This window comes from Ixodes scapularis, unplaced genomic scaffold (assembly GCF_016920785.2).
Source record: "Ixodes scapularis isolate PalLabHiFi unplaced genomic scaffold, ASM1692078v2 PGA_scaffold1__304_contigs__length_218370807, whole genome shotgun sequence".
Classification (NCBI taxonomy): domain Eukaryota; kingdom Metazoa; phylum Arthropoda; class Arachnida; order Ixodida; family Ixodidae; genus Ixodes; species Ixodes scapularis.
This window is the reverse complement of record NW_024609846.1, coordinates 136,038,066-136,065,981: the sequence shown is the minus strand read 5'-3', so window position 1 is coordinate 136,065,981 and position 27,916 is coordinate 136,038,066. Positions and strand designations below refer to the sequence as shown.

Sequence of the window (27,916 nt, the reverse complement as noted above, 5' to 3'; positions counted from 1 at the left end):
GCCTACGGCTCGACAGGGGTATAAGACGCAGAATAGTCCGCCAGCCGTGTCCCATTATCGGGTAACTCGGCTGAAGAGCCGCCAGGTTCACACAGAGTGAAGGGCTACGGGTAAAGTGCTCAGCACCTCCACCTGAACATACGATTACAGCTGAGCATGACCTGCAGTGTCCCAGTATAGTGAATATTGATAGAAGATAGGACTGGAACAGGGATCCGTGACAGTATAACAAAACTAGCAGAAGAGAATCTATCCTGACCACTGAAGAAGCTGCATTGCTTTAGTGGCATTCTGTCCGAATAAATCCTCTCCTTCGGGGTTCGGCGACTGCCGTGGACGAACTGAACTGAAATGGATGTGGGACCACTTTTCTGGTAATGAGCCACTGCAGACTGTTGCCACAAAGCGGCGTGAGCTGGGTACGTAACACGCTCGGTGAAATGTCCGGACAGCTTGCAATTCGCGTAACGTGTGGATGAAACGTTTGTGTTGACGAAACGTGCGACAGACCAGCGGGATCAATGCCAACTGCAACACCTGTGCTCCGTGAAAGTGCACGTCTACGCCGGAACAATTTCGAAGCAGCACAGCATCACCTAAAGCATGGCACAGGAACTACCAGCTTGAAGGCAGCTCTTCGGTGCGCCGCACACCTGTGCTCTGTGAAAGTGCACTTCTACGCCGGAACAATTTGTAAGCAGCACAGCATCATTCAGCACGGCACGGGAACTACCAGCTTCAAGGCAGCCTTCCGGTGGGCCGCACAACCGAAGTGAGCCCTCGGTCATTTGATCGAAGCTGCACCACGATTGCACACCGCCAAGCACGACTCACGCAATTTCCGTCGCTAAACTGTGTATCCAAAAATATTGCACACGCTTCACTGCAAACCTCGAAGATTCCGATGATCAACGAGAGCACAGAAACGTCGCCTTAAATTTTATCCTAGCGGTATCCGAATCAATCCGAGGTCCGAGCAACGTAGGTCAGATTGTCTCTTCCGTGGCAATATCGCGGTCGGTCACCAGCGAAATGCACACCGTTTCTCCGTATTTTCACGTTATACTTACGTCAAACACCACGCTGAACTCTGAACTCGCTTTCGACCGGCCTCATATGACGGCTTCCGCGTCTGAAATCAACTCGCCGAGACGAACGACAACCAACAAAGCATCCGACAAGCTCCGACCCAGCTGCGGGCAGCCGCTGCATGGGCGCTGCCATCTTTCCTGTGACGTCACATATTTGGTTTGGTCATGTGACGTGTGGTCAAATTTGCGTACAATGGCAGCCTCCTTATGGGGGTCACTTTCGAGTGCAGACCGGAACCCCGGTTTATCGCTCTAAGCCCCTCTACCTCGTTGAGATTATGTCCCTTGTGAATTTTTCAAAAATAGGTTTCGGAAGGATAAAAATCCGTGCAGCACGGACCCTTCCTTTGTAGGTTTATAGAAATACAGAACACACAGACAGCTTTATTGTGAAATCCGGGAGATATGATCATACAGTAAGCTGGGGACTTCTCATTCTTAAGAACTTGGGTGACTAAGGATTCTCAAATATGGGCACCAAAAAAGCGTTTGAAGAGTTCAGTCTAGGTACGGGTAGAAGACGCGCTACCGGACCTGTGGAAATTTAGTGCAATTTGTTTGGTTTGCCCCCCTGCGCTGTGGGGATACCGCTTGAACTCTGCAAGCATTGCTTCTCTGCGTATTGTGAGAACCCCGAAGTTTGTTGAAGTTTGAACTCACTTTCTCCTTCCTCTCTCTCCTCTTGACTGGACAAAAGAGGAACAATTTTCTTTGAAGCCGATAAGTTCGAAAATTGACTAGTCGAATCTGAGGTTTCGACAAAAGTTCGCAGTATCCTTAGAAATAGCCCGAAATAGCCACATAGCCAACAACGAAATTTTGACGCCAACTAGAAAACAATTTAGCCCAATTTGGCAATATATAGCCCATTTTGGCAACACTGCCCTAGGGTACTTCGACTAAGCGAGATAGTAACACGTTGACGCCTCCAAGTGGCAAGACTCATAACTACGGTTCGCTTCGCCCTTCGAGCATGATGACGTCAAGACCGCGCCGGATCGGCCGGATCTCCCGAGATGTATGGCGCTCTTCGACGGCTGATATCGAAGCGCTCGCTGAAATCCAGGCATTTAGAACAAAAAATACAGCCATCCGCTTAAACTTTGACTATGCGATTATCAATTACAGGTTTATCCGATTCTATTTGACTTATCTTTAGATGTTTTTTGTATATTTTAAGTTTCGATTCAGTATCTCTTTAAGCGTTTTGAATGTTTACACTTAATACGTATTTATGTGTCAAGTATAACTTCGAAGCGCAGTCTACCTCAGAATTTTAAGTTTGAAGGCTGGTTGAGGTAAGCAAACGCGGCGTAAATAGTAGATACAAGGAGATGTGGATCATTGTTAACAGTGGACATCACCGACTTGTTAAGCCTGATTCGCTTGTTCCAATTCTGCTTGCGATTTTCAGTATCGGCGTCGACCATCTCAGCAACGGTTCACGTTTTTGCAGCCCAAGTAACGTCGCGACTGAAAATTGCGAGTGGAATCTCATCATGCGAATCATGCATTAGCGTCCATTCAGCGGGGTCCACGCGGAATGAATCGCCGCATGTTATATTATTCACGCGAAGTTTTGCAGTGTAACAATAAATAATAATTTTTATTTGCACAGCGCTGTTGTGTTTTACGGCTCGCGGTCAAACACAACATTGCTTGTATACGTCTGCCCATACCGAGGAGTTCGAACAGAAAGGCTATGTCCCCAGGAGTGTCGCGTGGTCGTAACAAGTCAGACGTGAAACTAGAGTTCTTACCTTATTGCCTGGGCTCTAAAATCTAAAATAGCCTTAGACGTCCGCGTCCGCAACTGTATCCACGTGAATGTCGTTCACGAGATCGCCGCAGTAGGTGGACATTGTCACAATCACCAATATCTCCACTTATCATCAAAATCACGCGTCATGTCTTTTTTTTTTCTTTCGTTTTCTTTTTTTTTTTTTTTTTTTTTTTGCGAAACTGTGCTGCTGTGTGTCACGAACAGGCGCTTTATTGAATACTGAAAAAAAAAAAATGTCTGGCTCTCGAACTTCGAAATTAACATTTCTAAAATTGGCGTGCAACCGAACCCCAGGTTCGGTTCCATTCGAAAAGATTTGAAGTCCACCGCTGATATAAATTCACCTAATTCATGTTTGCTTTCTGTTCTTTTTTTTTTTTTTTTTTTTTGGTCTGCGTGTTTTTCTTGGAGTTCGTTAAGGACTCTTATATAAACCGCCTGTTCACAAGCTCATATGCATCCGAAAATCAACATCAATTACGACTCTGCTCAAAGAATGAAAAAAAAAAGAATGATAAACACTAATATTATAATCATTAAATATTTGATGCAGTACCAAGTTGGTCTGTGCCAGTGATCTGTGTTATGAAAACCTGGGTTCAGGCTAAAATATAAAGTTAGATTGGGGCAAATATTAATTTATATTTCAATCAATCCTTTATTTGCGTAAGAACTCAAGTGGTGATTCGTTCGATCAATTTCCTTCGCCGTCCGAAAGAGTCGGTTGTGCTCACCCTTGATTTCAAAATTAAGCGATCCTAGCGTTGAGCGAGAGACTGCCCGCGTTCGATGGCCGCGGAGTCGCTGCTCGTTCACTCTAAAAAAATCCCTTGCGTTTACTTTAACACACAACACTCGGAGAGCCAATCACCGCAACTTACGAAGGCAGCTCAGCGAAGAACGATTCCGAAACAAATGTTTAAACGAAACAACGCAGTCTGAGTTTTGACATTAAGAAATGCAAAACGTCACGCTTGCATATTTCTTAATGTCACAACTCAAACTGCGCTTTTGGTCTAAACATATGTTTCGGCATCGTCATTCGCTGAGCGGCCTCCGTAAGTGGCGGTGATTGGCTCTCCGAGTGTTGTGCGGGAAAGTAGGCGCACGGGCTTTTCTTAGAGTGTTGCATCTTTATTTCGCGGAGATCTACAACAGCAAAGTTGCCCAGTCAATTGGAAAACATTACAGCACTTCAGGTAGTTGTAGTAGTAGTAGCAGTGACAGTTTATTTTTGCTTCATTTTACAAACATTTGAATCCGTCTCACGAAAGCACTTTTGTGCTTGTATGTGAGTACCGGCAGTACACCGGAGTGCAATTCACAAAAAAAGAAAAAAGAAACTACAACAACAAGAGTAAGATAAGATACACAAAACCGGGAAGCTGCGCCGTTGAAGCTATACAATCAAGAATCATTGACACTTAACTGGGCAAACTAATTAGAAACAAAACCATAAACACATTTTCTTTTCTTTTTTTACTCGTTTTTTCTTCTAGCTTTGTGAAATCAAAAAGACAAGGATAAAAGCACTACGAGTTCACGTTATGGCAAATCATAAATAATTTAGCAACACATATTTGGTATTAATGTGCGCGCACATTGACACTATTTCATTATTTGTCTTTTTGCTATTTTAAACGACAGCAGGTTCTGCAGATTACACAATAGTTAATTGAAAAGACGTATTTCCTTAGCATCTTTCCATAATTTGTGCATGTTCTTGGAACAATAAATGTTTTCAGTTTGTCTTGAGTTGCTTTTGTGTCGTTGCCTCTGGCTTAAAATCCGGTGTGAAGTAATCTTTCGTCAGAATAACAAACCTCAAAAGATTTTCTATTGGCACTAACTTCTGGTCGGAGAGCTAGCGGTTCCTCAAATGCAATATTCTCAAGCCGCGTTCCGTAGACAATATCTTTACTACCATTTTTATCATATTATTTATTTTTTTGCTTCTTTAAAATCGGAACAGGAAGCATATATGGTTATTCCGTATTTCAATTTCGTCTCACCTAGTATTTGGTAGACAGTCTACCTCAGATTCGGATCCGCGTAACTTCGTTGCCTATGCAGGTATGATGCGATTACCTTCAGTTGACTCATTAAGTGATTCTATGTGTACATTCCAATTCAAATATTCGTCGAGATGTATGCCCAGGTATTTGGTTTCTGTACCGTACAGTAATGGCGAGCAATAACAATTTCTACATTCTGATGTATGTAAAAAAAATTGGTTCCCTCAGATTAATATGTTTTTGATGGCCCTGAAGCACATTCGAGTATTTTTTTTTTTTTTTTTTTTACAAAAATACAATTTTTTAAAACCGTAACTTGGTTGTAGAGAGGACACTGCAATATTGTAATTTTCGCTTGCAGATGTTAGAGCCGTGCCATCAGAGTACTGATAAATGTTCGAGTTCAAACGCGGCAAAGCGAGGTCGTTCACATATATATTAAATAGCATCGGGCCTTACACAGATCCCTGTGGAACACCGTAGTTAAGGTCTACGGCCTCACTGACATTGTTTCCAATTTTGACCCTTTGAGTGCGGTTGTTAAAGTATTTTTTTAAGAATCTATAAAGAGGCCCTTCAAATGCACCCTTTTCCTGAAAGATGCATCCTGCGTTGCCCAGCCAGTGTACTTGTACACCGACAATGAGCATCCTCCTCTTCCTTAAAAACCTCGAGGTGTATCAGTGCACCCCCACGCTAGCCACGCGCCTCGATCAGCTTGTGCTTAGATTCCCCCTTGGGGTCACTTGTGCGGTTTGGCAGTTTCTTTGGAAGTATGGAGCAATCCTGCTCATTCGGTATTGACAGTAGAGTGGACGCTATGCTTGTTTTAGGCCAGGCGAAACTTCTAAGAGCCGCCGGGGGAGGGGGGGAGGGGGGCAAACTTTTATTTGGATCAATAAACGAAACTCAAACTACTTTCACTCTATCCGAGTCAAAAGCAGTTCAACTGTACATAAGGTAGTAGTAGCACAAGACTGCCAAACTGCAGCTTGTTTTTCGATTTACAACGCATTCCATTTCTCTTCCTCGAGAAGGGCTCATGTGATCGGGAGGGAGGGAGCGAAAATGGGGGGGGGGACGGATAGGTAAGGGAACCGCGAGATACACTTTAACACGCAAAGAGCCACATGTGGCTCGCGAGCCGCAGCTTGGCCCTGTTTTAGGCCAATCGGGTCTCCGGGTAGGTTCACGTGACTACAGTCTCCTCCAAGCTAGAGATAAGGCAGAGCACGGCACCTGCCTGAAGGCCAAGGCCACGGATAGCATCCACTGCACATTAACTTTGGGTCGAACTTCCAAGAGGATATAAGTGACAAATCTTCTCGTTGTGTTCATTGTTGGGTTTTCCACGAAGGTAAGCCTTTGCCAGGGTGCCCCCTTTTGGCCTTGAAGGAGCTGCAATTTGCATACTCCTTTTTTTTTTTCTCTCCCTAAGCTGAAAGCGTGGAAGAAAGTAAAGGTTTCACGGATGACGTAGTAGCTTTTTCGATCTCGGTGCTTCCCGGCCTAGTTTCTTGTGTGCTATGCCGCGACCAGCGGGGCTGCCGTAGATTTCGTTCGCGACGACGTATTCGAGTGTACCAAGATTTCCAGTGTTTGCAAAGTCCTACGCGTATATCGGCAACAAGCAAGTTCTTCAGAAAAGCCCAAGGAATTCGTGTGATGAGTTTAGTGTTCGGTTCGGCAAACTACAGATTCTGCTACATTGTGTTGAATCTTCACGGACCCCTTTCCTTTCGTTTTTGTGTTTGTGTTGTTCTGCAGTGCCCGTGTCGACATATATTTCGGATTCCATATTTCGAGTCCGGTGTTGTCATCGTAAGTGCTCTGCAACCTGCTCCTTTGCAACAATTGACCGTTCCGTCCCGGATTATCTCTAGAATTAGGCAGTGTCTATGTTCCAGCAGCCGGGAGAATAATTTCCCCAAAATGCTATCGGTAGTCGCCTGCCATTAGCTGACTACAATCATGTGACAACCGCAGGTAGAATACTGACTTTCTAATTCTCCCGGCGTTTTGTGAAAACACGTTTTCGTTGATGCACGTTTTGTAGACACGTTTCATCGACACTAACGTTCCATCGTCACTCCTTACGCGAAATGCACGCTGTAGGGACATTTTGCCGCGCGTGTATCTCTGAGGGCCCGTGCTCACCAACCGAGCCCACCCGTTGACGCCGGTTCGTGGCGACAGCCTGCGGCGGCTCATTACGAAAATGTTGACCCACCTGTCCCACCTGTACACGTCACTTCGCGGATACAGTCTGGGGCAGCTCATTACAAGAAAAAAAAGAAGCTAATATAGGAAAGCTAATCTGAGTTGTCGATGAAACGTCGTTCGATGAATGAAGGGCGACTGCCGGTGGAATTTAGTGGAAATAATTCTGCCGGCTGCTTGGAGAATAGAGACTACCTAAAACTCACCCCCGGTTCTTGTTTGCTCAGTAACCTTCTCAGTTGTGCAACAGCTTCTTCGTACCTCTTCCCATACCACGTATTGCTTGCAAGTTTGTACTTGTTTACGAAATAAGCTGTCTAATAAACTTCTATGAAATTTGAAAACAATCCCGTGTGTCCGTTTACCTGCCTTTTTGCAATACCACCGGGACGCATACATTTGTTAAGGTTTTCCTTGATGTCTTAAATAGGTTTATGAAGTTAGTTATCAAGCGGGTGCATAAAGTGGTGTGACCATGCACCTTTGAATCGGGAGCACTTGTGCCGAATTTAGTGTGTGTAGAAAGAGGTGTAACAGTGCAGTATTAAACGGGGTGCTCCTGTGTTCCCTTTGAGAGCAGTAGGTGTAGAAAGGGGAGTAATGGTACACTATTGAGCGGGGTGCATCTGTGTTCCCTTTGAGTGAGGCGGGTTTATGAAGCGGTGCAATGGTACACCTTCGAACGGGGTGCATTTGTGTTCCCTTTCATTTCATTGAGTGTAGAAAGAGGTTTCGCCGTACACCGTTGAATGGGGTGAACCTGTGTTCCCTTCGAGTGAGATTTCTGTAGAAAAAGGTGTACATGTGCACCACACCAACGGGTGTACACATACTCCCATATTTGGGGTGTACAAGCGTTCCCCCAAAGGGTGTAGTATATGTGACAAGCACTTACACCCCCTATGGGTGTACCCCATGACACCCTTCTTTTTTAGAGTGCATGGTTTGCTGCGTGGCGTCCTTAAGTTAAGACAGAAAAAGCTTTTTGCAGCTGGCAGATAGATGGCAGCACTTACCTGCGGTCTCCCGAACCAGTATACTACGTACTTCTCCTCTACTCGTAGCACTGCCAAGTACCAGTTTATGAAAGTGAATAGTTTATTATCTGCCAAGTTTTTCCCGAACGTGAAAACAAAGGTAATTTTCAGATTGTTCTAGCCATTAAAGAAATATTAGCAAGCAAAATTTAAAAATTATTTCTCTCCATTCGTTTTGTTTACGCTCATTATATCTGTCCTCAAATGGGAACACAATGCAGGCTACCCTGCCCTCTTTTGGCTAGAGCGCTTTCGACTTTGCCCGCAAAACACGTTAACTCGTTAACTTGCGAGTTTTGTCTCGATATGGATACGTACAGCGGAATGAAAGCGTCTAAACAAAAGTTTGAATGACTCTGAAGACAGCCTTCAAGTCAGCAGTGCTGAAGAAGGGCAGGGTGCAGAGGATGTCGTCTGTGATGTTTGTGAGACGGGTGACGCACCTGTAGAGCGTTGCGATCTCCCACTTTCACCCGAGTACTTTGAAGGATTTTATGCATTGGCAGCATTAACTTACCCGCAACAAATATCGCGAAGAAGTGTTGCCTAATAACAGCTAACACTTCAAAATAATCAAACTCCTGGAGTACCTCCCTTGGAAGCATGCATGGAAGCTTCAACTGCCCCTGCCCTCCTTTGAAATTCACAAGTTACTAGCTGTGGCTGTTATAAACCACTACCCTCCCTTCCTCTAACAAGCAGACAATAGTTTGGTTCAAACTGGAGACTTAAGCAGCTGCTTTCGTTGTATCCAGAGGTACCATAACCCGTCGTCATGAACAAACCTTGTTGAGCGAAAACGTAAACCTTCCTTTGTCAGTATTCCGAAATTTCAAAGGAAACTAATGTGGCAACTCCTGGACCACTGACCCGGTGCTCTTATAAAATATATTTTTAAAACAAAAAAGTGTTTTCTTCTTATGTTGCCTTCAAGTGTTTTTGAGATATTTTTCGGATGGATAAAAAAAACGAATGCCTCGTTATATGCTAGAAAGGACAAATTTGGATTGGAAACTTAAGCGAGACCAAGCTAAAACAGCAACGCAGCCGCGTGCACGTTGAAAGAAAAACCAACCAAATTAAAACAACTTAATGGTGGGCAGGGTGTCAGCGCCCTCTATCCGCCGATTATGGAAGTACTGAGATGAAAAGTTATTCTACTTATGGAAAACACAGTTTTGAAACGAAAATCTAGACGGCGCTTCAAACTACAGAAGACTACGGAAGACGGCCGGAAGGGGATAAAGGAAGTATTTCGTCCCTCCATCTCCCGTGGAACTCCCGCGGAGGGGCACGACGGTGACACAACGCCGTACACTGTTAGCAAGTCCCGTGTATTTGGTGAATATTTGGGGTGAAAAACACGCTATTTACACAAATTACCATAAATTTACACGATGAGTAACGGATAATTCGTTCAGAAATCATGCGAGGTTGTAAAAAACGTGTTTTCGTTCGGTCATACACGCATAACCGTGTAGCCGACCTCAATAACACGCATCGCCCCCGACGACGACCGCGACATTGCCGGCTATCGAAGCACCGGAATGCTTGGGGACACACTTAGAAAGGACCGTCGAGACAAATGCCGCGGAAAGAAACATGTCTCGGAGACAGATATGCACCAAAAGCAATTGCGCCATGCCGCAGGACGTTGGCGAAACCCGCGCTTACCGTGCTCGCCGCCATTTTCTGGTCGATGGCAATGCGGCTTCCCTCATGTCGCCCATGTTTGCATTTAGTTTAGGGGTCTTGATAATAGTTTCTTACACACCACAAATAAAGTCATTGGTCTAATTATTCGTTCCAAACAGTTAAAATGGATATAAAAAGCGTGTCCTCGATGTGAACACGTGACATTGCAGTTGGTTTCGTTTTTGCTTCAACCTTCAACTGCTTCAACTGCAAGCGATCTGGCCACGGCGCAAACGCAGCGCCGATGTACGGTGGAAGCAAGAGCCGGTTGGCTTTCGTTCTTTTTGTTTGACCGGAGAAAATCTACGCATGGCGCCGCTATTGTTTTGGTTTGACGGGACGCGAGAAGCTTCGCATAGAGCTTCGCAGTTTGCGAGGACATAGTGAAGACGTGGCCGTAGAAGTGCCCCTGTGTTGTTCCCGGAAGACGGAAAGTACCATTCGTCGTGTGTGCTTTGAAAGCGAAGGGAGTCACAGGGTCCACGAGTGCGCAACCACCAGCCAAGGTTCACGACAGCGCTGCATTGACTTCGGCGGTCTCGTTCTGTTTGGGGCAACACGGCGATGCGAGAAAGAGCCGAAACGTTCGTGGTGTGTGGTGCGGTGCTTGGAGGTAGAAACTCGCACTAACACGGAGCTGAGATTGGTTATTGTGGGGTTGCGTTTGACGGGTTCTGCCCTGTCGTCGTCAGCTGATCTGGTCCAGCTGGTCCGGGAGGACGCAGCGAGCGTTTTTAAAAGTAAATCTTCCTTCGTTCTGTTTTAAAATGTGGAAGATTCCCGACGCATACCGTGAGTAAAATGCTGCGGGCGTTTTCAACAAAATTACGTCGTTTTAATTGAACAATGAACTTCGGATAGTTGTCCTAAATCTGCCGTTTTTATGCTTCGTGTCGTTGGACTGCATTTGCACAGCGATGTGTTTGCACAGCGACGCACACCGCTCGAGTAGATGATTCGGTCCCGCAAACGACCGGTTATACAGAATTTCACGGAAACTTAAGTCACCACCGATGTTTTCCTGTAAATCTCGTGTGAGTTTGTTGCGCTGATCATCCGGTGTGAATAAATTAGGGCAAGATTTTCTACCTGCCCACAGATGCATGAACTGAGACCAATTTTTTACTTAGTGAACATAGTGCTTTTTCTTTACTTTGGGAAGAGGCCCGAATTTGTCTCTTTTCCCTCTGGCACTGCCCCAAGTTTCAAGTTGCAGTTTCAGTAGACATACCTACTAACGCGTACAAACTGCTCTAAGCAGGTAAAAGACTGGGAAGTCAGGACGGTGCGGACACCGTGTTTTGCACTTTTCGCAAGGTGACTGATGCGTTTGCAAGGTATGCGGAATATGCAAACGCTTTTGTTATGCCCGTCGTTTGCGTCTCCGGAAAAACTAATAAGGTTATCTACAAATTTAGGCACTATCACAAGCCAAGATTTACGATAACAGTGCGTTCGCTTCGGTGGTCCGCATAGTGGTATTATACCCTGCTTTCTGCAACACCGTGTCATGACGAAGAGCTGGAACGGTCACGGTCTGTGCTGGGCTACCGGTTGACAGAAACCCGCATCGCCCGCATCGGCACCGAGTGCACTTGGGCTGTTGATGTTCAAGCCTCTCATCCGCGGCTTGTCGCCGGCTGATCCTGCTGCTCGACGGTGAGGAAGCAGCAAGAGTGACCTCTGAAGTAAATGTAAATCCTCGTTCATCCGGTTATCCGGTGTCAAAGTGTGGAAGATGCCCAACGTGTACTGAGGGCGGGAACTACGAGCGTTTTGCCTTGCTTTCATAACCAAAACCAGAGCAGCGAGATAATTGCCTTGCGTACTCCAAAATGACGGAAGCAATAAGTTTCAACAGGTCGAGTACGTCACCGCGCATGTAGGCGAGACGGAGCACACTGTTTAAACGCTTGCAGTATCCACGAGTGGTACCAGAAAAACGACGTCAACAGAGAAGGAGCTCGCGATTCAGCATAATGCAGTGCTACGGGCCCGTGAATTTTCAATGTCGCTGTAAAGAAATATTTAAAAAAAAAACGCATCAGCGCCACATTAGTGATCACGAATAACACGGGTCACAAACTCCCAAGCCTCGCCGCTCCACTCGACACCAACACGACATACGACAACAATCTGCATCAAAACGCCCCAAAAGTGAACGCGTCTGCTCCCGTACGCGTACTACAACTAGCGGAAGTGAAGTGTTGGGCGGATGTCCTTCACAATAATATATATAAAAAATGCTTTGCGCAAGTATAATTTCCATTGATTATTCAATACGTACTGATAAAGTCCCAATCATTTGTTTTTCTATCTGATTCAAGCTAGTCGGACTGCTCATAACACTGGTCGAGCATGAAAATAACAAAAAATTTGAACTTTTTCATGGCCGGTTTAAGATTTATTGTTAGTACATCGTTGTTTTTCACAACGGACTAATTTTACAGATTTTGCCTCTATACTTTTTAAATGCAAACAGTTCTTACATACGGCTGTCCATTGTGCCGTGTTTTGTGTCTTCTATAAATCTGTAACGGTCAGCGACCAAAGAGCTCACCCGTACATGTCAAGCATATATACGCCGCGGGGAGAGTACGATGTTAGTAGGAAGTGTCGGGGCGTAGTGTCGCTGTTGTGTTTGTGTATGTGTCGCTGCTGTGTCCTACCTGGTGCTCGTGTTGTCTGTGAGGTATGGAGAGTTGTAGTCTACTCGTGACAGTTCGAAGCGTATTAACACTCCTGCTTTTTTTCATTTGTTGCTAGAAATCTCACTAGGTGGCGCAAGTTAACGCCTGATTCCAAGTAGTTTGCTTGAGTTATTTATCCATGTAAGTTTGGTATTAGTTTTTTTTTTTTTTTTTTTTCTAGCGGTTTTGTCGTAGCTGCCGACGCCACCGACCGCCCACGACGCACGTACGTGCCTTTGCACGTAGCTACGTTCGCCGCTTGGGGACTGTTTACTGTGCATAAAAGACATCGAACGAGAACGAACGCGTCCTGTGTGCTTTCAGTTCGGCTGAAAGGCGCGGCTCGCTGGGCTCGTCTCTCGCCTGTTCTCGGCTGCTGGCCGCCATGTTTCATAAGGAACACGTTGAACCGTGCTTCTCGGAAGGCAAACACGGTGTAGCGTGTCAAGTTTACACGGCACCTCATGTGTAGACGAAAAACACAGATGGCTCAATGTAAAACGAACACGTTTCAACGTGTCCGCTATGGGACAACGGTTTACACGTCTGGGCGTGTTATTTTTGCTAACAGTGTACAAGCTCATATTGACCGACGTTTTGCCCTTTCTTCAATGCCAGCATCATTTGCGGAGGAAGGCCTATAGACCCCCCTTCCCACTCCGGGGATGATGATGACTCGCTACCACAGTTACAATGCAGCTTTGGTGGTTAGTCACGACAAGGCGATCTGACGACGTCAGATTATTTAATGGTCATGTGGTCGCACGCTCTCTGTGGTTTTTCTTCTTTTACATTTTTTAAGTATAACAGATATCATACTGAAATAGCAGCGATGGCGCATTCTACACACCGGCCACAAATTTGTAATAAAATTTGCCAGTCAAAGCGAGTATTTCCAAAAGTAATAATTTTTAAGTAATTAACTTCTTAATTATCACTTTCCAATTCCCACATGACGTACTCCCCGGATCCTCATCTCGAGTAATAAATTCTTAATTTTAATTTCTCTTTCAAGCATATACAGTCAGTCGTTCGTAAAACTTCCTGTATATCTAGAAATTTCGAAGTGCGACTCCTGGTCGCCGCCATCTTGCTGCTGATATGGGTAGATCATCTGATAGCCAAGCCCTTCTGGGGCGTACCCACGGTTTTCAGCCCAGCGCCCAAGCAAAGCGTTTTCATCCATGCCAGACCAGCTTTTGAAGAACGGCTGCTTGCAAACATCTGTAGCACTAGAAATTATCTCTGAATAAACTGCTCTACTTCAATATTGCAGATCCCGTGAATCCTGATCCCCATGACAATGTCTGCAACACGCCTGAGTGTCGAGAAATGGGTAAGAGCGGACTTGTTTCGTGCCGCGGGATAATTCCTCCAGATTTATATTACCTGAAATGTATTTTATACTTTTACAGGCATAATGCTTAGCCAAGCAATTGACAGTAATAGAAATCCATGTGATGATTTTTATGATTACGTGTGCAAAAATTGGAAGCAAAACAACACCATTCCGCCATATTTGCCTAGCTATGGACATATATGGTCTGTACGAGAGGAACTGTCCAAGAGACTTAAAGGTAATTTCGATATTTAACACTGCTGTATTTGTGTGACTAAAGTGGGAGAAGTTGCTACTATTATATTTAACTTATAGCTAGAATTGCTATAAATCTTAATAATAAACGTACAACTTATTGTTTGAAAGTTAAATGAAAACTCGTATGATGTCTTAGGTATTCTCACTATTGCTCTCAGCGTCTTAGATTTGACCCATGCTTCGACGGCGTTCGAATTTGTTTTGAGTATTTATTTTGTGATTTTGCGGTCGGCATCAAAGCATGCCTGCATGAAGCAAGTCCTGACGTGCCCCATTTTGCGACCCTTCCTGAAGGTGGCCTATGCAAAGCAGCAGACGGAAATTAGCTACTTCGTCCACCCTCTTTTGACCTCTTCTTCTGATAACCCACCACACCTTCTTTTGTGTCTTCGTGTGGCTGTTAACCAGTGCGAAGGCTGCTTCTAGCAAATCAGAGCGGTGGTGCGAAACACGTGACCGCTCTTCGTAGGGCAAAAACGCTTGGACGAAAATTTATCACGTGACTTGCTCTGACGCTCTGATGGGGTCACTGGGCCGTAGTCTTTGCCGTATTCCAAGTTATGGTGGGCTGTAGTGCCACACAGGTCCGGTTTGCGCCCGTCAGGCGTCAGTGTTCTCCTGTTTTTCGAGCGTTGCAGTCGCAGCGGTGATTTTTCGTCTTGAACGGCCGGAATACGTCCATACTAACTTTTTGGTAAATTTCGTCGGAGTCCATGGAATAACTCTGCTGTGTTGTTGGACGCGTTTTAACAAAAACCTGCTCATCGGCGGTCGCAAGACTTCCGCTGAATGTGATCGACCGCCTTCAACCTCGACATTGTGTTTGCGTTCTTCTGTGCTGCCCGAATCGGATTGCGCATCTATCACGATAGAGAGCCGCTCATCGGCGACCGGGAGACTTCCGTTGGATGTAAGCGGCCGTTTCATCACCGACGTTGTGTTTGTGAATCGTTCTGTGCTGCCCGAATCAGATTATGCATCTATCACGGATTGCGTGAGATCGCTATTTTATTTGTAAGCACTCTGGAAGTATCCTCCTGATAGTAGTACTGCTTCCGTATCAATAAACCATTTTACCGCTTACAAACATGAACTGCCGCTTATCTCCAAGCAAGTCCCGGTCGTTCCGCCTTTGCCAGCCTGTCGAGTTTGGCTTACGTCACCAGAGCTAGAAAGCGTTAAAGTAGGTTTAGGCGAAGGAAAGCCTTATCAAAAGTTTGAGTGCATTTATTTTAAGCCTTTAGGAATTTTGTAGCTTTGTCACTAAAACTCAACATTAGGTCACAAATGCTCGCGTTTGAGGTTTGGAATTGGTTTGTCGCGAATTCGCGACAGAAAAAAGTAAGACCCACACACGTTTTTTTTTTTTTTTTTCAGACTGAAAAAATAAAGTGGTGTATATGTTTCAACTCGTCACCAATCAATTCTCCGTTAATACTTTTTTATGAAGTGCTGCGGGGGTCTGTGCCCTATTCTGTGGATGGCGGAGTGCAGCCTGTGCGTTGACCCAGCAATAAGGCTGCGGGACGCCTTGTAGCAGGACACTAATTCTCAGTAACATCTATAGGCAGGATTGCCTCATCTTCATTTAGCTGTGCCTTTATTTCTCGCAAGTAGCGGGCTTGCTGGCTACTCATAGAGTGGCAACCTTTTATTTTCTTCAACGTATTCAAAAAAAATTCACCGAATTCCTCAGTAGTTAACAGAATTGTTTCAAACATCAACCCAGACCGCTCATCCACTGCTGAACTTGAACATGGTCGACCTGATTGGTGTTAAGGTCATAATGTTTCTGGGGCAAGGTTACAATGTATTCGCTACTGCGGCAGACGTCGCACTTGTCAAATATTACAATCCTCTTCATAAACGTGACCCACTGCAGTCGCTAATAATTCTTCAGTGTTCTGATTGAGTTTACTGGTGTGTAACACCAGCTTCAAGGTTTGGCGCTGCACGCATATGCGAACAATGTGCGTCCCACTTCCCAGGCTAAAACACAGCTTCGAGGGCGCGTGTGCTGGCAAAAGTGGAAGATCCACAGTTTAGGCTGTGGGTTTCTTTACGGAGGTCCACTACTATCAATCGCCGCCCGATCGGTATACCTTCCGCCCGTCACCCAGGGAATCACACATTGCAACGAGAAGACAGCGAATGGGTTAACTGTACCTCTCGGTTGCCCGTCGTCGAGAGCCGGTAGTCCAGGCCCGCCGACCTTTGTTGTCGCCCGTCGATCAGAGCTCACAGTCGGGGTCCGTGTCCAGGCCTGCGGATCGCCTTTCCCACGCCAGCGCTGCGTAGGCTGGCTGTCCCGGGTTATCAATGCCCGAGTCTCGCTGCGGAACCACCCCGGGATCGTCATAGCCCAGGTCATATGGCCCGGGCTCGCCGTTTCCACCGGTCTTGCTCCAGACCTCGCTGGTGGACCGCTCCGGGGTTCGTTATGGGCGAGGCTAGGCAGCCCCGGCTCCGTCGTTCTTTGTCCAGCTTCCAGCCTCGCTCAGCCCGCACTGTCCTGCGCCAGCTCGTGACTTCTCCGCCGGCCGCCTGTCACGTGCTCCCTGCCTCGTCTTTCACCCTCGGCTCCCACACTCTCCCCCCCTCAAGGCCCGGACTTCGGGGGACTTCATGGGCCTCAGGGAGCCGCTGGGCTTCATGGGCGGCCGCTGTTGCTGTTGCCGGAGTGGCCACGTTGCAGCGTACGAAAGCGGCGTAGTTGGTGGTGGCTAGCGAAGCCGGCAGACAATGCCGACCTGTCTGTCGCTCGCTGTCCCACTCACCGCGATGCAGCAGGGGGCTTGCTCTAAGCTGGTCCGGCCGACGCAGACGGACTTGCCCCGTTCCGCTTAGAGGTCACAGCGGGCTTAGAACTGCCCGCCTGAACCGTTCGTCAGGCCGAACAACTGTCAGCCACCCTGAGCACTTGGGAAAACGAATGGTCCCGTCTTCCCTCCCGGTGGGCTTCCTGGGTTACGCCGTCTGTATACGGCCGTCTTTCCAAGAAGCTATTCTGCGCAGAACAAACTGTAAGAGCAACACACAGCGAACAAATACTCTGCCGCAGATTGTGGCAGTGGCCATAGCCTCTACCGCCACATATATAGCTTGCCGACGGGTTCGTGTACCATGCGGCCAACTCAGCAAGTCTGCATTCCAGAGCTCGCTCGTGGGTCGCCAAGAACAGGGGATTTCTTGTGTCCTACCGCAACCTCATGTTATACGTCTTCCCCATCGCGACAACGGTCCTATCCTTTCAAGTCAGCGATGTGAACCGGGCAAGCCTCCTCGTTTGTATCTCGCCGAGTAAGCCTAGAAGTAAGACACGACGCTCGCGTCTTTATACCTCGGGTGCGCTTCTCACCTTGGAGCAAGCGATGCGGCAAAACCACTAGCTGCGTTGCTCCAAGCGTGAGCTTCCTTCAGAACAGGTAACGATGGCCTAAACCTAGTCCATCTTTTGCGCAAGCGAAGGGATCCAAAGCCTGTAACGGGATGACCAAATACCATACCCGCGCTCCAAAACGGCTACATATGCCATGTGGTACTCGATGTAAGCGTCAGCGTCCCGTTCCGTCCACGTGTATACGAGCTCTAGGGACTGCTCGGTCCTCGGAGGGGGCGTCAGCTCAGCGAGCAAGCCCGCTTGAATCGTTCACACCTCAAGGCAAGCTGGACAACTACAAGCCACCTAAATGTCTACCGCCTCATCCCCGGCCAGGTCGTGACGCGACATAACTTATCAAAAGTCTTGCTGTCACTGCCACGACCGGCCAGAGTGAAGCCGAAAAAGTATCCTGTAAAACATTTCGTAGCTTTCTCGGAACGACCCCCCTCAAGGGAGAGTCGTCCCTCTGCCCTTCGTCGGTTGTTGGAGTGACGCGAAACAACTAGCCGTCTTGGCCCAGTGGTTACAAATCATACTGCTCCTTAACTCGCCTGCCAGCGTTCCCGGTGTCAACTGCAATTCACGCCAGTTTACCCAACACCCGCTGACAATCTCGACCGCCAGTGTTCCCGGTGTCGACTGCAATTCCCGCAATCTTTCCGACACCCACTGACAAAACCCCATCTGCACCCCGGGCCTCAACAAGCGCTTGCTTGCCTACCGCATCACTCCAAGCCTAAATCCTAAATATGGAATAAGTCCTGGCTGTGTTCCCTCCTGCCAGTCGCTATCTTGCCCTCCAGCGAACATGCCGTGGCTCTCCTCTGCCTCCGAAGACGACTTTCTTACACCTTAACCGCGCTCCTCGTGTTCCCCCCGGTTGGGTCACCTTCTGCCAACCACTATTCTGGGGTACCCGAGAACGCGCGTCCGCAACCTCGTCCTTCAAGACCTTTAAGTACTCGATTCGAGGAGACACCTGCTGAGCTCTGCTTTGAGACAAGTCACCATAATTCCGAAAGACTTTGTCTCAACGGGCATCGTTAGCGTTAGTGAACAACCCGCTCAACGAATCCATGGGACTCCCTGGGGACGATTAGAAGCAGAGGCATACCGAACGGGCCCCACGTTGGATGCGCCATTTTAATGCGGGCTTCTTTACGGGGGAGGTCCCTCTATACTATCAATCGCCGCCCGATCGGTATGCGTTCCGCCCGTCACCCAGGGAGTGACATACAGCAACGAGGGACGGTGAATGGGTTTACTGTACCTCTCGGTTGCCCGTCGTCGAGAGCCGGTAGTCCAGGCCCGCCGACCTTTGTTGTCGCCCGTCGATCAGAGCTCACAGTCGGGGTCCGTGTCCAGGCCTGCGGATCGCCTTTCCCACGCCAGCGCTGCGTAGGCTGGCTGTCCCGGGCTATCAATGCCCGAGTCTCGCTGCGGAACCACCCCGGGATCGTCATAGCCCAGGTCATATGGCCCGGGCTCGCCGTTTCCACCGGTCTTGCTCCAGACCTCGCTGCTGGACCGCTCCGGGGTTCGTTATGGGCCAGGCTAGGCAGCCCCGGCTCCGTCGTTCTTTGTCCAGCTTCCAGCCTCGCTCAGCCCGCACTGTCCTGCGCCAGCTCGTGACTTCTCCGCCGGCCGCCTGTCACGTGCTCCCTGCCTCGTCTTTCACCCTCGGCTCCCACAAGGCTTGAGCCTCTCTTCAATTCTTGGTGAAGCTCTTTTAGGTTCGTCAAAAGTAGCGGCTTCTGACAGCCGCGCAGTATATCTTTTTTACCTGGGAGGCAGTAGGGAACTGAGTAGTCCTCGAAAAATTTCTGACAGAAAACTTTAGGTCTTCACTCACAGGGCGACCAATTTTATGATCTAGAGTGCATAGTGTTTCATGCTCTTGTTTGATATTTATGGCCTCGCGCACCTGCTGCTGGCCGGACTCCCCAAAAGACTGCATTTTTTTTTCACGAGACCAGGAACGGTGGGCTAGTGTTAACAACTCAACTTTTTCCCCATTTTCTTCCTTGTGCGAAATTACGTTTTTTTTAAATCGCTTATTAACTGGACATAATCAAAGAACACAAAATTATTTTATGTGTGTCTCGCGATGTAGATGCCTGGTCAATGCCAAGAGACTGGAAGAGTGTTTATCTGCTTTTTGCTGAAGCCTGTATACTTTCTTCTTCACGTAGGATTCTCGCCTCCATTGTGCTTTCTTTCTTTTTATGGGGTTCTCACCAACCGCTGCCGGGACTTCGTCAATTTTTGGCAAACGCTGGCACTTCCGAGTCACTTTCATCGGATTGAGCAACACATTTGCCGGCTGTTTTCTCAAGTTTATTAAACCTTTCGGATGTTCCCGGATGATACAGAAGCCTTTTGGACATTTGGTAGAGCTTTCTTTTTTTTTTTTGGAATCAAACTAAGAGTAGGATGGGCGTCTGCAAGTCTCAGTGTTAAAACGAACGATCCCCGTCCATTTATCACCGGGTAAAGAAAAGGGTTGCAGCACCATTCAGAAGCCACCTCGGACGTGTACTTCTCCACGTAAACACGGAAGTGATGGCCATATACTGTGGAATTGTGATCCGTCGAACTCCTAGAACTCAATATGAGAAGGCGCCGGTCTACTTCGCTGAGGTTTCCCACAATGCTATGGACTTCCCTTTATTCTCGATAGTTTTGTAACAACCGCCTGATCCAAAGGAGCACTGAGAAAGTTCGCTGCGTAAAAAATGGCAAGTTACGATAGCGTGAAGAAAATTCAAGCTGCAGTTGCCTGGTTTCACTCATACCATTGAGAAACTCGACAATATTAAAACCAAAAGCATGCAAAAAATAGCACAGCTCTTACGCAAAAAGATTCCAATGGAGAAGTGCTAGTTTCAATTTACGTCTTGGAACCATATCGAGCATATTAGCGCAAACCAGGAACAGCAATGATAGCACTAGCTCTTACGCAAAAAGAGCAGACCAAGTACGTTAACACTTACTTCTGACTGAAGGCTCTGAAACAATTGGATGGCTGCCAGGCTGCAGAATGGCTCATTTTCTCCCAATTGTAAAAACTTAGTGCTTTTGTGGAAGCTTATGCATTTCATGCAAAATATGTTACTAGGTAGGCGTCAATCGTTCGGCCTCCTTCGCGATAAGATAATACCCGTCGCCAACATGCTGCGCAGAAAAGTAGCCGCATTGAACCACTCAATGCAATGGCGCGGATGCTGAACTTCAAAAAAATATTTCCTTACTTAAGAAACATATTCCCCCGGTTTAACTTCGTAAATAATAAGCTGCAAAGGTGTACTCACGTTTGAGCGGACCGGTATATTTTTACTTGGACCTCCTTGATGCTAAATTATCCGCTGAACTGTAGCCAAAACGCAGTTTTAATCTACTTTACGCTCTAATATCAGAGAAATGTTTTAAGGCGAAAGCTTTAGCTGCCCCATGGAGGAAACCGGCGTTATCAGCTTTTGAAGCCGCGCCAAACGGCACCTAAATTTCCCTGTCTCATGGAGCGAAGTCTGTTGTCTATAGCAACCACCCCATTTGGCTGGCGTGCGTCGTAGTTTAAAAGAACGCCACCCCATAAAGAATCCCTCTCCAAGGTGGCGCAGCGGCCCAGCCGCCGGTAAGTAAGCCAGCAGAGCCTGCCCGGGCAGACTTCGGAGAAGTCGCATGGCCAAGCAAAGCGCGGAGCTCAGCTTGTGGGAATACGCTACATATACGAATGCTTTCATATTCCGAAAGGTTAGCAGACTTAAGTGTTTTTGTAGGTTCGTTTTCTAAAGGTATGAAGGTACTGTATGCATAAAATATACATGCAATACAGGTTTAAAACACTTCTTGGATGATTATACAGTAGGGTAAATTTAAAGTAAACCATTCCGAATACGACACAACTTTAGCTTGTCCATATCGAATGAAAACGATACAAAAACAAATTTATTAATATTGAATTTGTCCTCATATTATGCACGCGTGCAAGCGAATTCAAAGAAAAATTGGGAATAGGTGTCTAGTCATTTCTGCGTTTTTTTCTTGTACCATGGCTGGCGCTTTTTTGTGTAATTCAAACAGTGCTGACGTAAAAAAAAATCACCACCACAAATATGTGCGGAAGTTGTTACTCAGCAGGGTGTAAACCCCCCCTAATGAAAAATACACCAGAAAATCCTGGTGTGACATCAGAGAATCCTGGTGTGACTCCAGAATATCTGGTATGCTCACCAGTGATGCTGATGTATCGAGCACAACAGCCTGGTGTGCCCATCAGAAATGCTGGTGTACCCGCACATCAGCCTGAGGGGTACACCAAGAGAGTCTCGTGTCACACCACAAGGACTCATGCGCCGACCAGGCAGCCTGGTGTGCACACCACGCAGTTCGATGTGACACCAGAGTTGTGTTTTTGTTGACTTTTTCCCCCGTCCGCGCGCGTGTTTTCTATTAGTTTGTGTGCCGCTCCGTCTCCCGACGGGGTGCCTTGTTTCTTCTTGTCTTGGTGGTCGCCGGAGACCCCGCGGCGGGCTCCTTTGTGCTCAAGAAGTGTCCCCTCGTCCAGAGCACTTTCCCGGGCGGCCTTGAGCAGCTTGGGGCGCTCGACGGCTCGCATCTTCGAGGGTTTCTCTTTCCCTTTCCGCGGTATTCTCGTTTAAGTTTGAGAACGTGAAGAAGTCTTCTTTGTGAGTCAAAGCCGAAAAGATGTGTTGGTGCGCTTTCCTTACTTCCGACGAGCTTGGTTTGGTAGCAAAGCAACAAAGCAAGCTAGTAATTATTACATTTTTTGGGGCCGAAATGCCTACTACGAGCGGGGAGGGCGTCGACCGCCTGAAGCGAAAGAGGATTACCCTGCGAGCCGCCACAACAAAGATCATTAACGAGATTGGTGTCTGCTGGCCACGGATCCAACCGACATCGGTGAGCTCGAAGAAACATTTTATATTCTTCTACTTAAGGAGGCTTCCCTGAAAGAGCTGGACAAGGAAATCGAGCTATCTGTCGAATATGATACCTTAGAAGAGGAAATTTTTAGTGCGGAGGGATACGCAGAACGGATCAGCGTAACTAAGACACGAGTCAACCGCAAGCTGACAGGCTAAGAATTGCGGAACGACAGGGAGTCCGGTTCTTCGACGCAGGGCAGTGGCTCCGGACAAACTCCAGTTGATCACGGCCAACTGCCTACAACAGTAAAGCTTCCGAAGCTTTACTGTTGTGCTTTTTGCTTTTTTGAATAAAGTAATTATGGCAGCAGCGTTGTTGTCAAACTTATCATTGTACCCTTTTTTGTGAGTAAAGCAACACCCAGTCAACAGGTGGTCTGGTATCACATTACAACAAAACCTGATGCACCGCCAGAACACCAGATTTCTGGTGTAACATCAGAACACCAGATTTCTGGTGTCATACCCACACATCAGATTTATGGTGTCACACCAGAACACCAGATTTCTGATGTCACACCACAAAATGTCCCAAATCACATCCGCGAAAAAGTCTGGTGTAACATCAAGTCACACCAGCCCTCGAGCTGGTGTATTTTTCCTGAGCGGTTTTTTTTTCTTTTTTTTTAAATCGGCGAGGGTCGAGCGTCACGCCTGGGACGTTCGGCACGGAATGACCCTTTGTGCAGACGACGGCTACGCGGGAATACCGTTGTTTACCTGCCCGTCAGACCGCGGACGGCTGCTCCGTTCCCCGGCGAGCAATACGAAGACCTCGAAGACTGGATCGACCAGTACGATCGCGTTGCCCGCCACAATGATTGGACCGACGAGCAGCGCTTGCACAACGTCTATTTTTCGCTTGAGGGAACTGCCAAGCACTGGTACGAAAATCATGTGTCCTCTTTGACATTGTGGGACATTCTCAATAGCGAGCAGAAGGACACACTTATCAACCACTACCGCCGAGAGAGAGCCGAGGATTTACTGCAAACCAGAATCTAGGCCCCCAACGAGAGCGCCATCGGCTTCGTGGAGGACGTTCTGCGCCTGACCGCCCGCGCCGACCTTCGGGCTACAGAGAAGCTACGAATCCTCATGGGGGGCGTGAGAGATAACATCTTCGGCTACCTTGTCCGCAGCCCTCCGACTACAGTCCAAGATTTTGTGACCGAGGTAACGAACATCGAGCGTGCCCTGCAAGCCCGAGCCACTCACTACCAGCGACTACCCGGACTCGCTGCCTTTGAGCCGCCTACCTGCGACCTTGGCTCCAGAATCCCAGGCATTCGGCAGATCATCCGTGACGTGGTTCGGGAAGAACTACGAAAGCTGCTACCTGCCGTCGACCGACCAGCTTCGCTCCCCATCGCCGAGGCCGAGAGGGGAGAAGTCCAGAGGGCCATCCAACCAGAGGCTGCCGTCGTCGTGGCAGCCCCCGAGAAACTAATGTTGACTTACACCGCAGTGGCCCAACGGCCACAGTCTCCTTTTCGCAACTACGACGTGCCGCCCCGATGTCACTCTCCTGCGCCGCAGCACGACCGACGCCACGACGACTCGGACCAGTACGCCTGCTAGGAGCCCCGCGCACCCCGGAAGACCGACGTGTGGCGAACACCCGAACGACGCCCTGTGTGCTTCCATTGCGGGGAAGCAGCCCTTAGCAAAAAGAGGCCGTACTTGAAACGAAGTTGAAATATATTGAATACGAATATTCATTTTGCATTCATTCTGTATTATTTTGTCCACATTCGAAATATGCGCGTAAGGTATTCAAAACATATCATAAATATTGATCAGAAAAGATTTGAGATGTACCAAAAATATAATTCGTTCCCCCTCAAGATGCCATTTGTGAATTAAAAACCGGCTACACATTTTTTTTTTATTTCGTTAGTAAATAGCGCCCCCGTGGTAATTAAAGGCACTACTAACACAAACACCATGACGCACTGAACAACTGAATCACAGTCCCGTCGACTGCTTTAGAGCCTTATATAGCCGACATATTGAAGGTAGTCATTTGGCCGGTGACCACCTCTGCACTTACTAAGGTTCCAAGTATTCGATCTTCTCCTCGGGAGTCTGTCAAAGGGGAAACAGTGTTTTGAAGTTTGTTGACGATATCTCTTACTAAAAAGCATTGGTATAACTAATAATAATTCGGCGACTGTACAAAAACGGCTCCTAGAAGAAATGTTATTGCTTCTCTGCATAGAATCACTCAAGACGAAGCGAGTCAAAGCGGTTTCTTCACTTTAAACTAGTTATTTTATTTTTTTACTAGTGAACTATTTATTATGATCATTAACGTGACTATATTAAAGTTACATCACGTAAAACGGTGAGTGCATACATTCAGTCAACTAACAATGTGCAAACACAACCACGCTAAACATATCTGCTCACAGCGCTGCTGAAGCTTTCCAGCATCGGCAAGTGTTGTGGTTGTAGTTTCCGAGCCCTGTTTGTGATTGGTGTGCAAGAAACGCACCAGGTGTGTTCTTGATGTAAAAAAGGAAACAATAACCTAAACTGGGCTGATTTATCAGTGCGATGCTGCACAACTCAATTGACAAACTAATCAATTGTTGTTTTTAGGCATTTCAGTGTACTCCACATCTGCTTGAAGTGAACTTCTGATAGGCGAGATTTTCAATACTTTGGTAGTTTGTCAAACTACCAAAGCATTACAGTCAAAACATACTTAGGGTATAACACAACAGTATTTAAGATTTCCAGGTATTTTAAGAGTATTGCGCACATATTTTTGATAACTGCATTTTTATTAGGGTTGGAGTATATTTTGCGTGAAATAAATTAATATTTTAAGAAATCTATGTGAACGGTATTTTGTATTGACTAATTTAGAATTTGCATATTTCAGAACGCATGAAAGAAACTCAAATGTATTTTAAATAAAGTGATTTTAAAAATATTTTCAGAAATATATTTTACTAATAAGTAAAAAAAAAGAAGTGTACATTTTCGGTCTATTTTTTGTGTACTTACAATTATCAACTGTACTTCAAATACACTCAAATTCGAATGTTGCATATTTGAAACGTCTTAGTTTTGGCTAAGGGAGACCACACCTACCGCCGATGCACCGACGACTCGGGCTGCGCGGGTTCACCCGAACGACCCGCGCTCCCGTTATGGGGAACGCCCTAGGGAGATCGACGAGTACCTGCGACGACCTCAGTCCCCCGAGCCTGCGTCCCACCGAGAGTTCCGGTCGCCGTCGCCGCGACGTCCGGCTTCGCCGATGCAACGACCCCGACGTGAAAGCCTGTCGTCCCTCGCTCCTTGCCGGGGAAACTAGGCGCGGTAATCCCTGGAGGTGGAGTTCCCGAAGACGACCGACGAAAAGAGCCTCCAAAAACGACCGAAGCGCTCCCACTCTCTCTAGGCTACGCATCACAACGACGCCCTCGCATCGGTGTGCAACAACCTAAACGTCATTATCTACGGCCATGACGCATCGACACTTTTGGACAACGGTGGAGGCTACTCAGTCTTGAGTTGGAAACTCTCTCGCCGCCTGCGAAAAGTGACAACGCCGAGGGGAAACCCTCAAATACAAACCGCCGGAGGGCACCTCGTCACACCAGTCGGGCCATGCAGCGCTCGCGTCGAGATCCATGATGAGACGTGCCCTGTTAAGTTCGTCGTTCAGCAAGACTGCGCAAGGGACGCTATTGTCGGAATGGACTTTATCTGCGAGTATGGCGCCGTCATCGACATCGGAGCAAACCGGTTGACGCTATGAAAACCTGTTTCACCACCAGAGAAACCCAAGGCGACGACATCCGCGGTCCGAGATCTCGCAAGCCACGTAAACTTATCAATGCGGTCGAGTCTTTTCGTGCCCATCGGGATCACCAAAGCTTTCTTCGGCGACGTTCTGCTCGAGGGAAGCCTCCTGTTGCTTCTAGGATGAGGAATACGCGTCGCAAAGGGAGTAGCTGAACTTCAGGATGGTCGCACTGTGGTCCTTTGACAAACCTCCGAAACGAAAGGCAACACCTCACGAAAGGTGCAGCCGTGGGCCGCGTCGAGGAACTCCGAAACTCCGCTTAAATCGCCGCGGTTACTGACGAATCCTCGCAACCTCAGAAAGAGAGTACGTCGCCAGCGCAGCTCGACATTGACCCTAAGTTTCCGGGGCCGAAACGATTGCAGCTGATTATCCTCCTCGCCGAATACCACGATTGCTTTGCGACGTCATCGAAGGTCCGCTAAACCGCCGTAGCAAAGCATCGCATCGTTACCGAGGACGACCCGCGCCCTGTGCATCGATCGCCCTACAGAGTCTTCGGTAAAGAAAGGGAGGTGATTCAGGAGCAAGCACAAGAGGTGCTGAACGACGATATAATTCGTCCTTGAAGCAGTCCGTGGGCCTCTCTAGTCGTACTGGTTAAGAAGAAGGACGGAACGCTTAGGTTCTGCGTTGACTACCGGCAGCTGAACGCGGTGGCGAAGAAAGATGTATGCCCACTGCCCTGCATCGACAACACGTTAGACCGGCTGCGCCACTCTTGACACTTCTCACCGATCAACCTGAAGAGTGGCTACTGGCATATCGAAGTCGACGAACGGGACTGAGAGTAGACAGATTTCGTCACGCAGGGTGCACTGTGCGAGTTAAAGGTGATGCCCCTAAGACTACGCACGGCGCCAGCAACTTTCCAGCGTGTCACGGACACAGTACTGGCAGGACTGAACTGGCGTATCTGTCTCGTCTACCTCGACGACGTCGTAGTGTTTTCCGCCGACTTCAACGAGCACTTGAGACGACTCCGAGCTGATCTCCAAGCCATACGGACCGCCGGACTCAGCCTTAAGACGTCAAAGTGTTGGTTCGCCTATGACGAACTGAAGTTCCTAGGTCACGTGGTTCGGAACGAAGGCGTTCGGCCAGACCCAGAGAAGATTCGCGCCGTCGCAGCATTTCCAGCGCCAGCAGACAAGAATTCCGTGCGAAGGTTCCTTGGACTGTGTGCCTATTATCGGCGCTTCGCTCGGGGTGTCGAAGGATTCCCACCGCACCGCCAACAAACCTCAAGAAGGACGCCGATAACTTCGAATGGGCCGAGGAGCAGCAGCACGCATTCGACGAGCTCAAGCGACGACTCCAGACTCCTCCGGTTCTTGGACAGTTCGATCAGGATGCGGAAACTGAGACTCACACGGACGCAAGTAACACAGGACTTGGCGCGGTACTGGTTCAAGTGCAAGAATGCACCGAGCGAGTCATCGCCTACGCCAGTCGGGCACATTCCAAGGCGGAAAAAAATTACTCCACGACTGACAAAGAATGCCTTACGGTCATCCGGGCAATCACGAAGTTTCGTCCGTACTTGTACGGGAGCCCGTTCCGCGTAGTCACAGACCACCATTCGCTCTGCTTCTTGCGAACCTCAAGGACCCGTCAGGACGCCTCGCTCGGTG

General features: G+C 47.8%; 1 protein-coding gene across 1 annotated transcript in view; it reads left to right on the top strand.

Moving 5' to 3' along the window:
- LOC115316166 (neprilysin-1-like) overlaps nt 1–27,916 on the top strand; it is a 146,462-nt gene that overhangs the window by 55,605 nt on the left and 62,941 nt on the right. Inside the window, exons 2-3 of the mRNA XM_040216205.1 lie at nt 13,808–13,867; nt 13,947–14,108. Coding sequence (XP_040072139.1) covers nt 13,808–13,867; nt 13,947–14,108 — 222 coding nt within the window. The remainder of the gene's footprint in view (nt 1–13,807; nt 13,868–13,946; nt 14,109–27,916) is intronic.